The sequence below is a fragment of the Mustela lutreola genome, chromosome 3 (genome assembly GCF_030435805.1).
Source record: "Mustela lutreola isolate mMusLut2 chromosome 3, mMusLut2.pri, whole genome shotgun sequence".
Lineage (NCBI taxonomy): Eukaryota > Metazoa > Chordata > Mammalia > Carnivora > Mustelidae > Mustela > Mustela lutreola.
This window is the reverse complement of record NC_081292.1, coordinates 43339405-43361831: the sequence shown is the minus strand read 5'-3', so window position 1 is coordinate 43361831 and position 22427 is coordinate 43339405. Positions and strand designations below refer to the sequence as shown.

At 33.0% G+C, this 22427-nt stretch overlaps 1 protein-coding gene across 8 annotated transcripts in view; it reads right to left on the bottom strand.

The window, feature by feature from the left end:
* Window positions 1–6068: 6068 nt before the first annotated feature.
* Window positions 6069–22427, bottom strand: part of TRIQK (triple QxxK/R motif containing) — a 103044-nt gene continuing 86685 nt past the window's right edge. For all 8 annotated transcript variants that reach the window (XM_059166043.1, XM_059166044.1, XM_059166046.1 and 5 more), the window contains 2 exons: window positions 15564–15649; window positions 6069–9850 (listed from right to left, as the gene is read on the bottom strand). In XM_059166043.1, coding sequence (XP_059022026.1) covers window positions 9737–9850; window positions 15564–15649 — 200 coding nt within the window. In that variant the 3' untranslated portion in view covers window positions 6069–9736. The remainder of the gene's footprint in view (window positions 9851–15563; window positions 15650–22427) is intronic.

Below are 22427 nucleotides of genomic sequence, written 5' to 3'. Positions count from 1 at the left end.
AATCTTTTAAAGAATTCTAGATTGTTTGATAACAGAACTATCTTAAAGTCCTTCTCCCTTTCCTTTGAGAAAACTAATGCACCAGGGATTTGAGCAGCAGATGAGTGGCTCAAGTTCAAACATCTCTTGAGCCCTCCCCCTGCCAGCCACCCACCAGAATGACTACAAGATTTGAGTCAACAATTTGTATACAGCTAGGAGTGTTTGGAATTACAAAATAAATGCCTCTGGAAAAAGACTTGAAGTAACTCGGAAGTCCCTTCCCATACCTCCTCGTTTCCACCCTGTTCTCAATGCAACTGTGTTTTTCATAGTTCTAGGGCAGTGGTGGTTCTCAGGGGTACAGCTGGGAATCTTCCTGACCCCAGGGAACACTTTGCTATGTCTGGAGACATTTTTGGTTGTCATAACTCGGCAGCTTCTCCAGTGAAATCTGAAACAGGCCCCCAGACACAGCTGGAGGAAAAGGCGGGTTTAATAAGCAAGGGAATAAACACAAGGCTTATCTGGGCAGTGGTGCGAAATCGACAAAATTTATAAAGAGGCCTTACCTGGATTCAGTCAGTATACTGCCCACATGGCTCTGTCAAAGTTGCCACCTTGAAAACGAAGGCTTCCAGTGGTGAAAACTTGCTGGGGGCAGAAGTACATTCCAACGACAGGGGCTGGCCTGAGGAGCCTCCACTTATTATCCACCACCACCACCACCACCCCACCCAGCAGCTCAAGGATCAATCAGGGATCACATCCCCTTGATGACCTCCTCCAACTATAACTACGGCAGGAGGAGGTGCTACCGGCATCTAGTTGCATATCAGCATCTAAATATCCTGCAACTTTCAAGATTGCCACGCAAAGAATTAGCTGGCCCAAAATGTCGATAATGCTGAAGTTGAGGAAGCCTGATCTATGGGAATGAGGTGTAGTACTTATTCAAACATATTTACTGTGGAATAAACCATGAGTCTAGTGCAGCACTTGGCATTTGAGATAAAGCAAAAAAAACCAGAGTTCCTTCTTAAGGAACACCTCAGATTCCAGTTAAGAGACACATAATGGATAATCATGGAATAGATTCTATGTAAGAAAATAATCACCTAACTCAGCCTTGCGTGGGCGGGGTTGGGGGGCTTCTGTGGGGAAAGTCTGGGGATTTATCTGGGAATAAATAAATCTTGAAGGATAGATATGTAGGCATTTTCCAGATTAAATAAGAGACAATGGTTTTAGGCAGAGGAAGGAAAGCATGTTAACAATGAGCACAAAGGGACTATACCACATATGGGTCAAGAGCTAATATGTTGTCTTTGTACATTTTCATTGGCTTTTCTCTCACTTGGAATACCTTTTTCACTCTCTTTTTTTCTTTGATGAAACTATCACCATCTCTCAAGTCATAGGTCATGAGGGGAAGAGTACTATTTTTTCCTTCTTGTTTGAAATGTTCATGGATTTTTTTGCAAGGGCAAATGCTCAATAAATATTTTTTGAATGAAAATGAATAAACTTAAATATAAGTTCCTTTCTGAAACGTTCTGAATTTCTCACTATGAAAAAGGCTGAACTGCCTTTTTCTATACTACTTACATTGTGTATAGATGAGGAATTTGAAAGATGACTTATCAATACCTGATAAAGGTGCTTAGTGGTTATTAAGTGAATGAAAAATAGAAGAACATAATGGAAATAAAATGGACAAGTTTACCAGTTGTCTGGGCTCATGATATAGCTCACTAAAACACTTGTCTTTCCAGTCCTCTCTGTAGAGTGGAGATTGATTCACTCAATAGAAAGAAGTAAAAATCGCTTATAATCCAATATCCAGAAATAGTTTTTACTTCTTCCTAAATATTCTTCAACTATACACATGTGCACTCAAGTGTCCACATGACATAAACACACACAGACATACATTCAAGCAAAACAGAATCCTATCATATGTATCCTATTTTTAAGTGCTTCTTAACCTTTCTCCATATCAATAGTTATAACTATATATTATTTTAATGATTCCATCACACTTTATTTAATAGATGTAACGCAACTTGTTCAAAAAGACCCTTATGTTGGACACTCTCATCACTTTCAGATTTTTTGAGGTTATGAACAAAGCTATGGTTAACATACTTTGTGCACTTCTGTACATGACAGGCATTATTATCTTGAAAGAATTTCTAAAGAGATATGGAAGCAACTAAAGTATATATGAAATTTTAGACTTTTAAAGTACACTGCAAAAGTGCCTTCCAGAAAGTGTGTGAGATTACCATTCCCCCAAGCAGTGTATGAAAGAGACTGTTTCCTCACATCTTTAATTAACACTGAGTGCTGGGTTGTGTGTTAGATTTTAATTTAATGTGTTATAATCCAACAGTATTTCCTTTATGATTTCTGACTCATGAATCAATGCCTAGAAATAATTTCTATACTGAGATTTTAAAAATGCTGTAGTTTCTTCTAATAATTTTTATGGGGTTTTTTCATTTAGAAATAATAAATTCCATCAGAAATTAATCGTTTTAAGTCATGGTATAGGCATCTTTTAATTTCCAAATGGATACTCAATTGTTTTAATATATTTAATAAGTAATCTATCTTTCCATCTTCATGACTTACAGGCTACATTAAGTGAATATTTATATTTGGATCTATTTCCAGACTACACATTTTATTGCTTTGTCTACTTTCCCTAAGATTATTTTAATTATTATAACTTTATAATACACTTTAATATCTGGTGGATTAAGGTTCTCTTTTCTGTTTCCAATTTAGAAAAAAAGTTTAAATTTGTATAATATCGAATCATCTCATCCAGGGAGACAGTTGGTCTCTTTTTTATTAAAGTTTGATTATCTTACTCTGTAAGGTCTTTTTTCCAATGAAGACTCTTGATAGTTCTTGCTGATTTCTTTCTAGACAACTCAGTTTTGATTGTGATTATAAGATATATTTTTATATTATGATATTTAGCTAACTATTATAATTAGATAGAGCTATTAATTTTCACATAGTTTTCTAATGGGCTATGTTATATAAATCTTACTCAATATCTCAGTTTTCCAGTTAATCATATAATCTGCAATCTATAGTCTTTTTCTACATTTCCTACTTATTTCAACTGTTTTAAAAAGTCTGATTGCATTGTCTATTATTTTTAGAAAAACATAAAATAATATAAAAGCATAAAACTTTCATGATTTTAATGATAATACCTTTAATATAGAGCATGGTACTGGAATTTGTATTTCAGTACTAAAAAGGATGATGATTGCAATGGGTTGAAACACACATTACATATATAAAATCTATGGCTTTATAGTGGTAATAAAAGCTACAACAGGAACAACAATGGCAAATCTCTATTGGTAATTATTAGAGAGTGCTAACCTATTACTCTGAAATTTGGTAAAGGCAAAGATTCAAGTATTTATCCTTCCTTTCCTATTATGAGCCATATTCTAAGGTAACCGAATAGTTGATTAAATTTCTCAGTTTTTTGTTTTGTTTTGTTTTAACAATTTCACCTAAATGCTGAAGGACTGATAGAAAATTGTCATTCTGGGGCTCCTGGGTGGTTCAGTCAGTTAAGCATCTGCCTCTTGATTTCAAGTCAGGTCATGATCTCGGGGTCCTGAGACAAAGTCCTAGGGCAAGCTCTGTGCTGGGCATGGAGTCTGCTTATGATTCTCTCTCTCCCTCTCCTGTCCCACCCCTCCATCTCACTTGTGCACATGCTCTCTAACTCTCTCTTGAAAAAAAAAAAAGTAAATTTTTAAAAAATTGTCATTTTGTAATGTCAAAAATTGTCAAATGAGATAATAGATCTAGGGAATAATTATAAACAGATGCTAAAAGCCCCAGGCAAAATGTTGATTTTAGAGGGAAAGGGGTTACTAGCACATGAACCCATTGGTAAATTTCACCATCATTATAAATGAGACAACCAGAAGTGATGTATCTCATTAAGTACTATGACATACTGTTGCCTTAAAAATAAACAAATAACAATAACGGAATTACCTGGATCTAATCTAGTTCAAGATCTAACTCCTACTGTATAAAAAAATATGAAAAATAGAGGTATAAAATAAATAACAAAATGAAAATAGCCAAGTCTAAAATATTAGAAATCCAAGAGGACAAATATTGTGGTTTCTTCAGCAAATCAGTGGCATTAAAGAAAAAGAGGTTTGCTATAGAATAAAAGAAATTTAAGAGGCTTACAATAAAATGTAGTACACATCTTGATTCAAAGCCTATTATAAATAGGTATCTTGAAGAAATTTGGGACATTCTAATATGGACTTGGTATTAAATGATTTGAAGAAATAACTAGTCCTATTAGCTTTAATAATAGCTTCTTGGTAATGCAAGAAAAAAACAACAAATAACAAACAAAAAAATGAAAGTTCTTGTCAGAGATGTATACTGAGATATTTATAGGTAAAATGTCACCTTATTTGAGGTTTGTTTTTAAAATATCTCAGGTTACAAAAAAAAAAACACACACATACAAATGGAGAAACAAAAGAGTGGGAAAATATTGGTAATTGTTGACTCTAGGTGATGGGTATACTGAGGTTCATTACACTCTTGTCTCTAGTTTTGTGTAATGCATGTAGCCAGTGATTAAGAAAAAGGGGTGAGGAGTGAGAGTGGGAAAATAGTCTTGATTCTAAGTAAAAAAGTGGAGGCAGTTAATATGGTAAGTACATAGTTAAGTGCGACTTAACATACAATTGAGGTTCATACAAACTAAAAAAGGAAATGTTAGAGATTGCCTAGAGTTTAGAATTGGGGCAGATAAAGGAGAATGTGAAGGGCAGAAAAGGAAGCAATGGTACTCAAAAATGTCTACAAGGGCATTCGCTATCTGGATCACCAATGTTTGGGAACTAGTGTAATAAATGATTGTGTAAATTACTTCTCTTTGGTCTATCAACTTCTCACATGCCAGTGCTTCATGCAAAACATCCTATTGCAGCTAAGACTGTGACCTCCTTCTCATGGACATTACAGCCAGAATTCTATCTCGACATGGTTTATTTATAAAAACCTTCTCTTAAAAAAACTAGTTGCTGCAATTTAAGAGACTTACAATGTCTTTAACCTCAGTTTATAAAAAACAAACAAACAACAACAACAACAACAACAAAAAAAAAAACAAGAAAAAAAGCCCTGATTTTTTGTGTTATCCTAGGATGCACAGAGAAGGCAATGCAATGAAGACCTGCCTTGTCACATTCAGTAGAGCAACTGCAGAAGCAATTTGTTACAAGCAGATGGGTAGTTGAACGCTAAAAAGGATAATAAACTAGAACGAAATTAGATATTGAAATCAATTTCTTTTAGGCTTACCATGAAACTTCAGATTTACACAATTGTATTTGAAGAAGTCAGAAAAAAAAAAAAGGCATACTAAGATGGGTGCCCATGAAAACAGAACTTTACACATGCTATAGCCTTTATAGTCACCATTTACTTGGTTGGTTCAAATATTTATAGTTCATTGTTATGACTGCCAAAACTGGCAACCACAAGGATTGTTGTCTCAATTAGGACAGTAAACAGATTGTCTCTTTTTTTAATGAAAAAATCTAAAATGTAATACTTCACAGTTTAACATGTTTATTCATCTAAACGAGCTAAAAAATAATGGTGCGACATCTGTTCGAGAGGCATTGGTACCTCAAATTTTGGCTGCCTCCCCACCAATTTGGTTGTTGTTTTAAAAAATGAAGAATAGGAGGGAGTACTGTCATCAAAAAAATCTTTTGGCATGTAAAGTATCTTATTTTTCTTGAAATAAGGATTTCATGTCTGTTGCTAAGGATAAAAAAAAAAATTATTTAAGAATGAGGCACTCTGCTGAATAGGGCAGCAGTTCAATTGTTTTAAATGAATTTACTGGCCCACTATGGATATTTCCACACTGTTATAGTTCTTTGAGTGACTCTCCCAGTTCCCTTTATACCTACCTGCATCGCTAAAATACAAAATAAAATACTAAGAATATTTCTGTTGGCACTGAATTCTTCTGCTAGGTTTTTTTTTTTGGGGGGGGGGTGTTTTTTTTTTTTTTTTTTTTTTACTGTGGGTTGCACTGATTCTTGATATGATGTCAATGAAACAAAATCTAGCAAACATACATTCTATCCTGGCTACATCGGAGCAATTCTAATAAAGGAAGGCAGTGCCGCTAAGGCTGAAATGGTAGGAATCTCCCCAGAGAATCCCAAGGTAAGTGTACATACTTTAGATAGTCTAGTCTCTGGCTCAACAACCTTACATTAGGGATGAAATACATGAAAATTCTCTAAGTTTAATTTCTGGAAATTTTATTTCTGAAGCCCATCTAAATAAATCAAAACTTACTCTACTGAATTATCACCAACTATATCATTTTAGAATATGGAAAATATAGTGCTTTAGTATTCACATAAATGTAAGCATAATAATGAAAATTTAGTGTTTTTTTTTGTTGTTGGGAGTGAGGATGTATAATAAGTTAAATTAAAAACACTGAATGTGGTTTTCAACAATACTAAGATAAAAATAACATATTTGATTACCCAGAAAACAGCAATGTTTCTGTTCTACAGTAAATTTAACACTAGTTGTCTTGATCTTAAAAAGGAACAGGATTTAACATATATTTGTCCCAGGACATTCAATGATCATAAATGCTAAATGTTGAGTTCATCAATATAGTGATTTCTAAGTTTTATTTATTAAACGCAAATAATTTTTGATCATCTGTTACATGCAGCAACTGTACCAGACTCTGAGAATACTAAAAGAAATTAACTTAAATTTTGACATGCACTTATTAAATATGTGCAGATCACTACACTACTGGAATTACATAAATGAATAAGAGCATACTTTCATGATCTTGCTATCATTGTTTGGATAGAAGTATTTTGGAAAAATTGAAAAGACAGAAAATCTTCAAGTACTTGTCACCTTAAAACAACAAACTCTATAGTGGCACAATGATAGGCTTTTTGTTCATTTGTTTTAAAAGAAATCCTGCATGAGGTTATAGTTTTACAATATCTCCTCTCAATAAATCAATATTTATTTTGCATTCAAAATAAGAACCAGCAACTCTTCAAGCTTCATTCACAGTATTCCACAGGTTGTATGTAAAGTCTGCTGCATTAGCTGAAATTTAGCCTGCAGAGTATAGTTAGCAAATAAATTCTAACATTCTGAAAAGTCATTATACTTTTTCTGTTTTTGTCTTCTGAATTACTCTGAGCAGTGAATTATTGGAGGAGAAAAACCCACGCCTAAAATTTGTGTCTGGTGCTAGTCTTAGATATATGCCAAACACTATTTAGAAGTGTGGTCCCCTGAAAATGTAGTCCAGATATCATCTCTCTAGCTTCAAAGATTCAAACCAGATTTCAGTCTGGAATTTCTCTACAGGCCGCTTCCCAGTTAATGTGAATTTGAAAAATTTGCATTTCATGGAAACAGTGTTGTATAAACATATATTGTCTCAGTTTACCCAGAATTTATTAAAATCAGAGTTGGACCTTTGGGACTTATGGTTCTCTGGAGCCACCATAAGTTATTTACACAAATGGACTAGCCAGATACTGAAGGTATTGATAAAATGAGGTAATCAAACTAGCTTATAATTATACTATGTATAGATTAATACTTACTACTATCAGAAACAACCTTTCTCCTCAAGAGAAATACCTCAAGAACAGAAGGGAACAGTAATATTTTTTCTCAGGGTAATGAATTTTCAGACATTTCCAAGAGAATACTCATCTATTTTAAATACTATAAATTCTGTTATATTTCACTTGGATAGGTATCTAATAAACAATTATTACATATCTTCTCATTTAAATTACTACTGAAATTAGAAATAATCTTTATTTAATATGACTGTTTTTAACACCATATGGGAGGTAAAGTAACTAAATGAAAATTGTTCACGTAAATGTGATAGGAGTGGGGGAAAAGCAGTATTTCTTGACATGTGGCATGTCACTCAGGAAAGGAAAAGGCCCATCATATCCAAAATGCCAGCTTGGATATTCCCTTGCCACCCACTTCACGAACAGACATACCACATGGCATTAAATGCTGCAACCTTTCCTAAAAATGCCACTTGGATTGGTCTGCTGTGGTGAGTGTATAAGAACTCTTGGTCTGTCTCATGAGTTTGTGATTTCAAGGGGTAGAATCCAGTAAATAACACTGGCTAAATTTTGCCCTCAGATGTTTGGCATAAATGATCTGTGAGGATACGGGAACTTTGGGCTGTTTTCACATTGATGAAATAAATTATGCTACTTGGAAAAATTCTACAGAACATAAAGCTACACAGTCATATTCAACTATTTGCAAAAGTCTCACAGAACATTGAGTGTATTCATCAAAGCTTTCTTCTCTGGAAAAATATGGAAGCAATCTTTACATTTTATTTGCTCTTCATAAATGCAATGTATATGATATAAAGCACTTTGTGCATTTGTTTCTAACTATTAATTTTTTATACTTCTTTATATAAGATAGTAGCTAACAACTCTGATGTGGACACATATTTTCCCATTTTCTAAGCTTATGTATTCATATGTTCTAAAAATATTTTTAAAAAATCCATTACTGGTAAAAATATTGAATATATTGATTGTTATACTCCAACAAATGCAAAATATCTTAAAAACTTAAATAAACAAAAAAATTAGAAATGCAAGTAATGTGAGACCTGTATTTTCATCTATTATTTATTTTTCACAAAACAGTTATAATTGAGTAACTCTCAAGAGACAAAATGTAATTTTGTAAACCAACTTTGTATTGTTTAGGTTTAGGAGGCAATCCAAGAAAATTATTCTGAGTAGGTAGGACTTCCGTTACTGTTGTGTGGAAAAACAAAAAAAAAAAAAACTGCACAAGTAAATGACAAATTGTTACATACCTCCCTAACAAGAAGGGCAAACTGATACTGCAAGCAGCCTGAACAACATAATTAAAATAGAATTCCAAGTTTATATTAATACAATAATAAGTTAATTAAAATCAAGATCAACTGAACTTTCTATTTACACCAGTTCAGACAGCCCAAGAGGAAAGGAACTCTATTTTACAGACATATGTGACTCTTTGAGCTTCTGTCATCCAGGTGCCATTTCTGATGGAGCACATGTGCGCTGAACAGTTGGCAAAGAAGGAAAAAGATTACTGTAGATGTATGGCAGATAGTCTCTCTAATGATATAAAATATGTCTGGAAAGAAAGCAGGGCTTCTTTGTAAAATGAAAAATTTCCCATGACTTTTCATTCCTTCTTAGGCTCTGAATGTGATTTGAGAATGTTTCTGTAAATGAGGATATATACTTTTACTTACGATGTATACGGAACAAAAATAGATTTAGTAATCTGAAGTGACGGAGTTATACACATAAATTGGCTAAGACATCCGAAGAATTTAGGATCTGTTTTCCATTTAATCTAAATGCACCATGAATAGGTTGCCTGTCAAAGTAGAAAGATTTATAAAAGTATCCAGTAGCATACATTATACTACATTGCTAGGTAAGGTTCTTTTTTTGATATCCTATGCAGCTATTTAAAAAGATATTTCTCAAAACTGAAAATACCAGCAGAAAGAATTCAAAATGTTCCAGTTTCAGTACTTTAGAAAGTGTTGGTCCCAAGGGATGCTTTTATAAAATTATTTCCCTTTAATGCATTGATTGCTGTTCAGCTAATCTTCATCTCGTTCCAGATCAGGGTCAACGTCTGTGGACAGTCTGAGATAAAAGAAAGCATAGAAAGCCAGTAGGAGGGCCAATATAGCTGCTAGTACGAGGCCAACTTCCTAAGGAGGGGAAAAAAAAAAAAAAGTATGTTTGAAATTGATGAAAAGAGACTGGTTTATGTCATAAGTTTCATCAGAGAAAATAGCTATATAATTCTATCATCTAGAATAATAATTTGAAACTAATTAATCACATTTTTTTGTTTAACTCTTCTTGTCATTTAGTAAAGCAATTTATTGTGTACTTGACAATACTGACTGCAATGATAAGGACATCAGTGGATGACTCATTTCTATTATTATTTCTATATAATTTGTAATAGTAAAATTTCTAATAATAAAATTTAACTTTACAATTTTGATATATTTGCATAGTTTGGATATCAAGATGTTGGGTGCAAGCAGTGTAGTTTGTGCCTACACAGTTCTTCTGTTCTCTATTTGAGTATGTTTAACTTTATTTGTTGCTTCAATTCGTTTGTTATCAGTTATAGCTTTAGGACACAGATTTTAAAACATTTATCTTTCTTTTTTTATAGGAAGAAACTGCTATTATAGCCAGTTTCTAAATTATGTCTCGCTAAGTCTTTATTAAATATTATTTTGTTAAAACTAAATTTAAACTCTAAATTCTATAGTTTACAATGTGGGGGAACAAAACTGAAGAATCTCAGTTCATGAAGAAAGACATAGTATAATTTATCAGAATTGTGAAGGGTTATTCTGAATATTTCATTTGGTTATTTGATATAGGTTATATTAATTATGTTAAACTAGTAGCCAAAAAATTTACTTCATATATTATGGCAAAAATCCTATTATCTCTTAAGAAGTCCATAAACTTCATATATAAATGAAGTATAGAGTATATAGTATGTAGTATACACACATACCAATAGAAGTATTCTCAATGTGAACATATCATTTGGCTAAAGAAATTAAAAAAAAAAAAAAAGCAACTAGTGCCAGTTCCATATCCTAAAGAGGCTAATATGTCTTTCTAATTTTCAATTGTGTATCACACTCATTCCTGGCATTGTTTTATGGAGAAGCAATTTATTTGTATTTACATGAATATATTCTACATTTCATCAGAATGTAAAGTTACTAATTCAACATATGCCATCTAATAAACTTTAAAAGACATTAAAATGAATTTGGTTTATAAGCAACAATAAATTTTTACCTGGATGTTGATACAAGTGGGCAATTTATATAGCTATTTAGCATCAAATGTACCTTTATTTAGATTTCCAAACTACAGAAGTAAATATTGATAAAAATCAAGGGGCTGATAGACTTAGTGTCAACAATTTTTTATAAGATTTTTAAAAAAATTTAATACATCATTATAATGTCAATGAAAGTGAGTTTTTCTTTGTTGCAGTCGGAACACTTTGGCACCTCAAAAGGGCATGGCAGCATCAGACAGGTTTCATTTATATTCTTATATCCACAGCTGTGCTCCCAGACCCATCTGGTTACACAGCTACTAATTTTAAGAGGATGTAATAAACAAGTGACACACAACTGCAAACTCCATCTGTTCTGTATAGTGGACAACAAAACTGTTCAACAGCAGTCACCATTCATACAAGCTTAAGGCAGGAATAAAGTTTTTACTCTTGATTGGAGGCCATCATCCACATCTCATTTGATAATCACCTCTAACTGCTGCTTTTCAACTGCTCCTTGTCCCTTCAAAAAACTCTCTATCATCTTCACTATACATTTTCAGGATATCCAGAGGCATGAAAATGGGTTTTAAGGGTAGAAAGCAGAGAATACTCATAGAATACAACTTCAGAGGATCCATTAATTCAATTAGGTTTTCTGAATATATGGTGGAAGGGGTAGGGCTAAAGAATATTGAATGGGGAGGAACAGCATCATTAAAAAAAAAAAAATCCCTGTTCTGTTGAGGAGATGAACATTGTGGGACTGCATGTACAGAGGGTTAAAACAATGATAAAATTTGAAAATACTGCTTTCAGGATGCTGGTGACACTAACCATAACTTAACTCTAGGCATTTATGACCCCCCACTCCCTGGCCATTTTTAGTTTTACATCCAAAATCACAAAAAAAGAAGAAAAATAACTTTTCCAGATGGCTCATCCCAAGAGGTTGTTAGCAGGATCTGTTTGACACTTAAATATTTTACTTATGTAACAAATAAATTGAATTTTTTATATTTATTCTTTTTTTAGATTATACCTTTCAAATAACTAATTAATTAACAAATATGAATTATCTTTTTTCTTCTAAATACTAGGAAACATGGGTATTTACATTCTAAAAAGTGTTTAATGAAATCATAATTCTTCAAAAATAATCTAACTGAACAACATCCAAATAGGAAATATTGGTTGTGCAAACATTTTTTAGGTAGCACTCATTACTGGGTCTTAAAACACAAGATTTTGTTTACATTAGTAAGACATAGGAAATAAAATACCTTCAATAACCAGAAATTAGTTCTAGATTTTGGAACAATGATAGTCACATCTTTTTTTTTTTTTTTTTAAGATTTATTTATTTGACAGACAGAGATCACAAGTAGGCAGAGAGGGAGGCAGAGAGAGGGAGGGGGAAGCAGGATCCCCACCGTGCAGAGAGCCCAATGCAGGGCTCAATCCCAGGACCCTGGGATCATGACCTGAGCCAAAGGCAGAGGCTTTAACCCACTGAGCCACCTAGGCACCCCTGATATTCACATTTTATTCTGAATCAGCGCTGTTCTCTCAAAACCTTTTTAATTATTAAACATAGGTTTACAAAAAGGCACTAAAAGTCTTTGAGCATAAAGACTATATTGTGTATTCCTTACCTCTCCAGTCCTAGATATCTCAGTCAATATTTTTGATTTTTATGGTATTGAAATCTGGAAGTTATTTCTTGTATAAATTGCTCCCAGGTGATCATGTCTTGGTCATCTTTCTTTCTATAGGTTCTACAACACTGTAATATTCTTTCTATAGGTTCTACAACATTATAATATTTAAAGCATTTCTAAACAGATAATGAAGGATTAAGATTTAGATAACCTATATAAGAAGTATAATAAAATTAGATAACACTTTGGGGGTGCCTGGGTGGCTCAGTGAGTTAAAGCCTCTGCCTTCGGCTCAGGTCATGATCCCAGGGTCCTGTGATCGAGCCCTGCACCGGGCTCTCTGCTCCACGGAGAGCCTACTTCCTCCTCTCTCAATGCCTGCCTTACTGCCTACTTATGATCTCTGTCCATCAAATAAATAAATAAAATCTTTTAAAAAAATTAGATAATACTTTGAAAACTTTACAACAGCAATAGTAGTATCTCCACAGTAAATTGAGAACATTTTATAATATGCAATATAATAATACAATGCTGACTAAGTTGAAGTGGGGGATCTTAAGGCCAATGGCAACCAACCAAGGGGAGTCTTATTTGTACAAACCAGTAATGGCTAATTCAAAGAAGTGTTTTCTCAATCAGCTAACAATTAATAAATGAATTCAATGTTCTAGGTTCAATGTTAACTGTTTTTGTGGTATTATTTAACTCTTCTGAAAACCAAGGTAATGTTATAATCGCTTTTGCAAATATGTCAGCTGAGACTTTGCTAGATCATGGCAACAGGAAGAGGAAAGAGGAATGTGATCCCAGACCTCTTTCTTCTCTGTTCAGTGTTGTCATGGCTGGTATTTTTCTATTCCATCCAGCTGTTCATATTTTCTATAGATTTAAATTATTTTAAGAGCATAATTATGATTCATTCTAAAAATAAGCAATAAAGTGATAAAATACTATAATATTATGGTCACCCTGAATCAACTAGATAAGAGTCAAACATGTTTGATGTTCATTAGTCCTTAGTTGCTTCTCTGACATTATCAATATGGATAAAATCACTCACTGGGGAAATTAAATAGCATTAAATGGCAATTGCTGAAAGAAACTTCGTTATTTAAAATCCTATGCTAAAATGACAAGGCAATCAAAGTTTGTCAGGGCAAACTAATTAGCATGCCAGATTTGAAATGTAAAACACATCCATGGTTCTGATTCTAAAAAGTTTCATATCATTTTAATGGGCTTTTCATATAATTTTTCAAGCAAAATAACCAATGTTTAAAGTTAAGGTTTTTGTTTTTCACAAGTATACAAATCAAAATGATAAGTGAGCTTATTCAAAAGGACCTATGTTTGGATGTCAGAAACACTTCTGTACATACATTAAATCATAAATGAAGTCTAAGAAAAACTTTTTTCTCAAAAAAAAGGATAAGCAAGTTCTGCATTGTTTATAAAAAGATACTAAGTAATTGTGTTATAAGGTAGATTTATCTGATACTAAGACAGTCATTTCCTCAAATTAAAATAACAAAAATTATAAAGGCAAATAAAGAGAATGTATATATATTAATAAATGAATGGCTGCACATTTCTCAAATTCTAATTTATAGTTGCTCGTTATATTGTGCCACAAGAGGATTTTGCTACCCAATATCTTTCTTTAAAAAACCCCAAAACCAAAACACCACTTTGGAAGAGATAAAAGTGACTGACATAATGCCTTGGTGGAAAATTACAGATAATGCTCTCACTATAAAAGACAATCATCAGGTAACTAACTGTAAAATAAAGAAAGAAAATAACCCCTAACTAATGCTTTTAGAAATATCATGTCATGGAGATAATTTTAAAGATGAATAAAATTTCATGTGAAATTAGAAGAAAATTTCAAAAGATTAATCATTTCTCTTTTAAACAAAAAGACAAACTTTTTTTTTCATTAAAAACTGACACACAGCACTAACTGAGGGGATTGTGTTCTGAAAACATACCACATCACACGGCAATACTTGATCAAAATCAGCAATTAAGAGTAAAACGAAGGCAGTATTTGGTGATCATAATAGCAAATTCTGGAAGACAACCAAATATATCATCTGGCAGTTCAACAGCTGTTACAGCCTGGTAGTAATACCTTGGCATTTGCTATAAGCTATAACTTAGAAAAATTGATTTTTCATCTGCCAGATAAAAACCAAAATCTCCTTTTAACATTTTAATATTTAAATAAAGTATATATACTATTCACTTTAATTTTATACCTTTGACAGTAGAACCATCAAGTTAATTTTTTATTTATAGTTTGAGTCACCTCTAAATACTTGGCAAAAAAATTCACATGAGTAGTAATATAAATGTAATTTTTTTGAACTTCATTGTGCTAGCATATTGGATTATTATCTGCTAACATCATTCTCAGATGCGCTTATCCCTCTTAAGCAGTTAAAACACTGGTTTTCTAAAAGAACAAGTTTGGGGACATCACTAGAATTTCATCATAGAGAGTACTGACAACAATAATAAAACAATAAAAGTATATATATTAATGATCTAAGTATATGTAATTATAACTAAAATTTCAATAACCATAAAATTAAATTTATTGAAAATAAAAGAAGTTTTTTTATTTGGGCCACATAAATCACTGAAATGTTTGAGCAATATATACAGTAGCTAGAGGAAAAAGTAAGTTGCAACTTTAAGTATAACTGGTTTTCTTATGTGACATTGTGTTTTATTTTAAGACCTGGTAAAATCTCAGGATCAGAATGATGCTTTCCATTAAGTAAATTCTTTATAAGAACCTTCAATTCTGGCATTGACTTTGACTTTGAAATGTCATAAAACATTTAGCATTCAACATTTATGCAATCCAATTTTAGAAAATGAAATGGCATGCATATATCAAATTTTAAAGTTACCAAATACAGGTACCTTTATCCCTATTGCTGTTTTCTTTGCTTCTGCTTTTAATTTGGTTGCTCGTAAAATAGGTTTGGTTTTTTTATAATCTTGTTTACCTAGAAAGAGATAATTTCAGGCAATGAGCTATGCTTAATATGTAATTCAAGTTTAACAGCCAACTGAAATGTCAAGGAATGTTTAAATACAGTAAGCCTGGGACACAGAGTTGCAAAGGAGCTCCCAGTTTTGGAAACCATAAACGTTATCACCCTAAGGTCAACTTCTCCTCTCTTAATTTTTTGCAGGAAGATGTAACAGACATCTTCAATTTGGTGTGCAGTAAAAAGCTAAAAAGTTATTTTAGAGAATATTCAGAGTAAAGGAAGTAAACCTTTTGGAATAATTTAGAAACAAATGTGTAAGTGAGTATACCTAATATCCCATTAATAGGTAAGTTAACTTCATCTTCCTACATGAAGAATAAGAGCTCATTATAAATTTATTTTATTAGGGATATATAAAATAACAAAATAATCAATTTGAGGAATATCCTCAAATTTTGTATAAGAAACTAAAAAAGATCTGTAAAAGCTGTCAGTCACTGAATTCATTAGAAAAATACATATTTAACTTTGTTTGCTCTTAATAGAGGACAGAATAAATACAGCCAAATAAAAGATGTAGGAAAGCTATATTTAAATATTAGTTCCAGTCTTCTCTACCACCTTTCACAGCCAAAGATGAACATTGGTTAACATTAACATTTGGTTAACATTACCAAATTTCCTTTTTTGTGTACCATTTGACAACTAATGAATAACAAACCTGACTCTGTATATAACTAATGAATTACATAACCTGTGAAGAAAATAGATTTAACAATACAAAAACAAAACAAAACAAGAATAATAAAAACATTGACTAGAATATATTCTTTTGTTAACCAAAAGAACTTTTAACTAAGAACTGGGTCAATGGGTCTCAAATACAGTACATCTCTCTGTGGGGGAGTTAGCATAAATCCACGTAATCTCTCTTATATTCTTATAGTTTGCCTTGTTTCTATCTTATTCCCTTTCCTTTATGATTGGCTCCTTTCCAGACTTATCCCTATATCTCCTTTATGTAAATAATACAACTTCTAACTTTAATTTCCACATCTTCCTTGCACTGAAATAAATCTGAACACAGTTGATCTACACTGTAGTGTATCATAAAAAGTTAATGTGCAATAAAATAATTCTTTGCTAATGATTCAAAAGTGCCTTTAAAATTCCATATAGATTTTTAGAATTAGAAATGGCAGTGAGAAATGAGTCAAATGGATGGGGGTAATGAAGAGATGCTCTATTTGTGTTCATTAGACACATAAAAGTGCTTGTTTGGCTGAAGAGCTATGTGATTTTTTGTTGTTGTTGCTTTTTTTTTAAAGAGTCAGTGTATGCTATTTCCTTAACTGCTATCACATAGCAGTCATTCTGGATCTATGAACATGTGGAAGCTTAATAAATATTATTTGATGATAAGGTTTAATGATCCAGAAATGAACCAATTGTAAAAATGTACATCAAATGATCTAAATTTAAATTATGGAATGAATAAACTACAGAAAAATATTACTCTGACCCAGTTTAAATTAGAAACATTTAATTTTGCTGCAAAAGCCTTGACAAGTGTTCATTCTGATTTCACATCTCAACAGTCAAACTATTCATGTCATTATTCCTGCTGAGATATAAACAGGTCAGAACAATGAAAATGGTGACACATCAAATGCCTCACTCAGGGTTACAAAGCAAATTTCTAAGGAGAATCTAAAGAGAAATTTGAAGATTATAGATCTGAGACCAAAAAGTCATTTCATGTTTTATCTTATATATGCCCTATAATAATCTCTGGGTGCAAGGGGGAAAATAAATGAAAAAAGGATCGTCTTAACCCAAATGTTTTACATACACATATGCACTATTCTGGATGATGTGTCTGTCATAAAACAGATTCAAATATACTTCAAAGAGTCAAGGTTAAAGTGAGAATTTATCACTCTACTTCACTTGCCATGTAACTTATTAGTTAAATAATGTGTTCCATTTCAATTCAACTTCAGTATCTCAGAGAATAATACCTCTAGATTCATATTAAAGTTGATATGAACATTTGAAACTGTATTTTATAACAAATAGATGGTTTTAAAAAATTATTTACACCTGGTACTTCTCCAAATAGTGCATCTGTCAGTAGTTTAGCATTCTGCTTGCTAACTATGATATCCAAAAGTATATAGTGAAAAACGAGGTTTCAGTCTACTGAGTGAAAACGTTTACAGGGGCATCTGTTAAGTTCTTTACAACTAAAACTAGATATTTCTACTATATCAAAGGGGTTTTCAACATTTAAATTTTGTATGGCTTCAAGAAGGATACCTATGCCTACACAATTGTAAAAATGTTAAATACAGAAGCTGCGACATTCTGAGTACTTAACTTAGAAAACCACATACATATATATATATGTACATTTATATATATTATATATGTATATATACACATACAAATACACATATATGTATATAAATACATATATAATAATCTAGATTTTATATGTAGACGGCTTTCTAGACGTAGTTGGGTCCGATTTTGGTTATATCGATAATGCAATAACCAAAGTAGCTGTTTGACAATTACTCATTACCTTTTATATGAGAAGAAACCTGGAGAACTTAAGCCTATGAAACTAATCTGGGGCCCCAATTATTTAGCTTCTCTGTTTAATGACACCATTCATCATATTTTTGTATTTTCATTTCCTATGGCATAGTTTAAGTAACAAAAACTTTTTTTCCCCTTCCCTAAGCTTCCTGATTGAGTGATTTATGCTTTCTCTTTCCAATATAATCCTCTAATACTACTTTTTTTTATATTTTATTCTTAAATTATCACAATGAAATTGACTTTTTTTTTCTTTTGGTATACAGTTCTATGAGTTTTAATGTTCTTGTATAGATTCATGTAACTACTGCCATAATCAGGGTACAGAATAGTTCTATCTCAAAAACTCCCCATGCTATCCTTTTATATCCATGACTCCTCCCCATCCATAATTCCTGGCAACCACTGAGCTACCGTCCATTGCTATAGCTGTGTCTTTTCAGTAATATGGCAGTAATGTGACAATGGCTTCTCTGAATCAGAATAAGGCCTTTAAGTTTCACCCAAGTTGTATGACTCACCAATTCATTCTTCTCTATTGCTGATCAGTATTCCATTGTATGAAGGTATCAGAGTCTGTTTATCCATTCACTCACTGAAGTGCATTTGGGTTATGTCTAGTACTTTGCAAGTACTACAAGAGCTACCTATAAACACAGGTGTATGGATTTTTATATGAACACGAGTTTTCAATTTATTAGAGTAGGACTGCTGAGTCATATGGTAAGTATATATTTAACTTTGCAAGAAACTGCCAAATCATTTTCCGGAGTGGCTATATCGTTTCATATTCCCACCAGCAATGGATCAGAGTTCTGGTAGTTTTGCATCAGACATGTATTAGTTTCTTCTACATTATCTAATTTTTAACATACAATTGTTTATACTATTACTTTATAATCCATTTTATATACATAGGGTCAACAGTAAGGTGCCCTGTTTCATTAATGATATCTTTGTTTTATTTTGTTTTTAACAGTGTAACTAAGTTTTTCAATTGTGTTGATCTTTCTAAATAAACTATTGGTTTTGTTATTTTTTAATTATTTTTCTCTTTTCTATGTATTTTCTACTTTAAACGTTATTATTTCCTTTCCTTCAGCTTTGGGTTTAGTTTGCTCTTTTCATATTCTAAATTGTCTAGACAGAAAGTTAGGTTATTGATTTGAAATATTTCTTCATTTCTACATTCTTCATAAATGTACTATTAAATAGGTCCAAAATGCCATCTAAGTACTCTTTAGCAGCACCTCATACATTAGCATGAAGAGGAAAAAAGTTAGACATAAAACATATATGTAGACTTATATTTATCTATGCAATTACCTTTACAAGTGTTAATTTTTTGAGTCTTTGTTGTTATTTTTTCTTTATATGGATTTGAGTTACTGTCTTGTGTGTTTTCATTCCAACTTCAAGGACTTCCTTGTTTTCTTGTGGGGCAGGTGTGTTATTACAAATTACCTGGTTTTGTTTATCTGAAAACATGTTAATTTCTCCTTTTTTAAAAAAATTTTGGGGTTTTTTTCATCTTTTTTAAGTTTTTTGTTTTTTATAAACATATAACGTATTTTTATCCCCAGGGTACAGGTCTGTGAATCACCAGGTTTACACATTTCACAGCACTCACCATAGCACATACCCTCCCCAATGTCCATAACCCCAGCCCATCGCCCACCCCCTCTACCCCCAGCAACCTCAGTTTGTTTTGTGAGATTAAGAGTCACTTACAGTTTGTCTCCCTCCCGATCCCATCTTGTTTCATTGATTCTTCTCCTACCCCCCAACCCCCGACATTGCATCTCCACTTCTTCATATCAGGGAGATCATGTGATAGTTGTCTTTCTCCAATTGACTTATTTCACTAAGCATGATACCCTCTAGTTCCATCCACATCGTCGCAATAGGCAAGATTTCATTTCTTTTGATGGCTGCATAGTACTCCATTGTATATATATACCACTTCTTCCTTATCCATTCATCTGTTGATGGACATCTAGGTTCTTTCCATAGTTTGGCTATTGTGGACATTGCTGCTGTAAACATTCGGGTGCACGTGCCCCTTTGGATCACTACATTTGTATCTTTAGGATAAATACCCAATAGTGCAATTGCTGGGTCATAAGGTAGTTCTATTTTCAACATTTTGAGGAACCTCCATGCTGTTTTCCAGAGTGGTTGCACTAGCTTGCATTCCCACCAACAGTGTAGGAGGGTTCCCCTTTCTCCGCATCCTCGCCAGCATCTGTCATTTCCTGACTTGTTAACTTTAGCCATTCTGACTGGGTGATATCTCATTGTGGTTTTGATTTGTATTTCCCTGATGCCGAGTGATGCACTTTTTCATGTGTCTGTTGGCTATCTGGATGTCTTCTTTGCAAAAATGTCTGTTGATGTCCTCTGCCCATTTCTTGATTGGATTATTTGTTCTTTGGGTGTTGAGTTTGCTAAGTTCTTTATAGACTTTGGACACTAGCACTTTATTTGATATGTTGTTTGCAAATATCTTCTCCCATTCTATAAGTTGTCTTTTGGTTTTGTTAACTGTTTCCTTTGCTGTGCAAAAGCTTTTGATCTTGATGAAATCCCAATAGTTCATTTTTGCCCTTGCTTCTCTTGCCTTTGGCGATGTTCCTAGGAAGACATTGCTGCAGCTGAGGTCGAAGAGGTTGCTGCCTGTGTTCTCCTCAAGGATTTTGATGAATTCCTTTCTCACATTGACGTCCTTCATCCATTTTGAGTCTATTTTCATATGTGGTGTAAGGAAATGGTCCAATTTCATTTTTCTGCATGTGGCCGTCCAATTTTCCCAACACCATTTATTGAAGAGGCTGTCTTTTTTCCACTGGACGTTCTTTCCTGCTTTGTCGAAGATTAGTTGACCATAGAGTTGAGGGTCTATTTCTGGGCTTTCTGTTCTGTTCCATTGATCTATGTGTCTGTTTTTGTGCCAGTACCATGCTGTCTTGATGATGACAGCTTTGTAAAAGAGCTTGAAGTCCGGAATTGTGATGCTACCAACTTTGGCTTTCTTTTTCAATATTCCTTTGGCTATTCAATGTCTTTTCTGGTTCCATATAAATTTTAGGATTATTTGTTCATTTCTTTGAAAAAAATGGGTGGGATTTTTATAGGGATTGCATTAAATGTATAGATTGCTTTAGGTAGCATAGACATTTTCACAATATTTGTTCTCCCGATCCAGGAACATGGAACATGTGTCTTCTTCAATTTCTCTCATGAGTACTTTATAGTTTTCTGAGTATAGATTCTTGGCCTCTTAGGTTAGGTTTATTACTAGGTATCTTATGGTTTGGGGTGTAATTGTAAATGGGATTGACTCCTTAATTTCTCTTTCTTCTGTCTTCTTGTTGGTGTAGAGAAACACAACTGATTTCTGTGCATTGATTTTATATCCTGACACTTTACTGAATTCCTGTACAAGTTCTAACAGTTTTGGAGTGGAGCCTTTTGGGTTTTCCACATATAGGATCATATCATCTGCAAAGAGTGATAGTTTGATTCTTCTTTGCTGATTTGGATGCCTTTAATTCCTTTTTGTTGTCTGATTGCTGAGGCTAGGACTTCCAGTACTATGTTGAATAGCAGTGGTGATAACGGACATCCCTGCCGTGTTCCTGACCTTAGCAGAAAAGCTCTCAGTTTTTCCCCAAGGAGAATGATATTTGTGGTGGGTTTTTCATAGATGGCTTTGATAATATTGAGGTATGTGCCCTCTATCCCTACACTTTGAAGAGTTTTGATCAGGAAGGGATGCTGTACTTTGTCAAATGCTTTTTCAGCATCTATTGAGAGTATCATATGGTTCTTGTTCTTTCTTTTATTAATGTATTGTATCACGTTGATTGATTTGCGGATGTTGAAACAACCTTGCAGCCCTGGAATAGATCCCACTTGGTCGTGGTGAATAATCCTTTTAATTTACTGTTGGATCTTATTGGCCAGTGTTTTAGAATTTTTGCATCTGTATTCATCAAGGATATTGGTCTGTAGTTATCTTTTTTGCTGGGATCCTTGTCTGGTTTTGGGATCAAGGTCATGCTAACCTCATAAAATGAGTTTGAAAGTTTTCCTATTATTTCTATTTTTTGGAAAGTTTCAGAAGAATAGGAATTAGTTCTTCTTTAAATGTTTGGTAGAATTCCCCCAGGAAGCCATCTGGCCC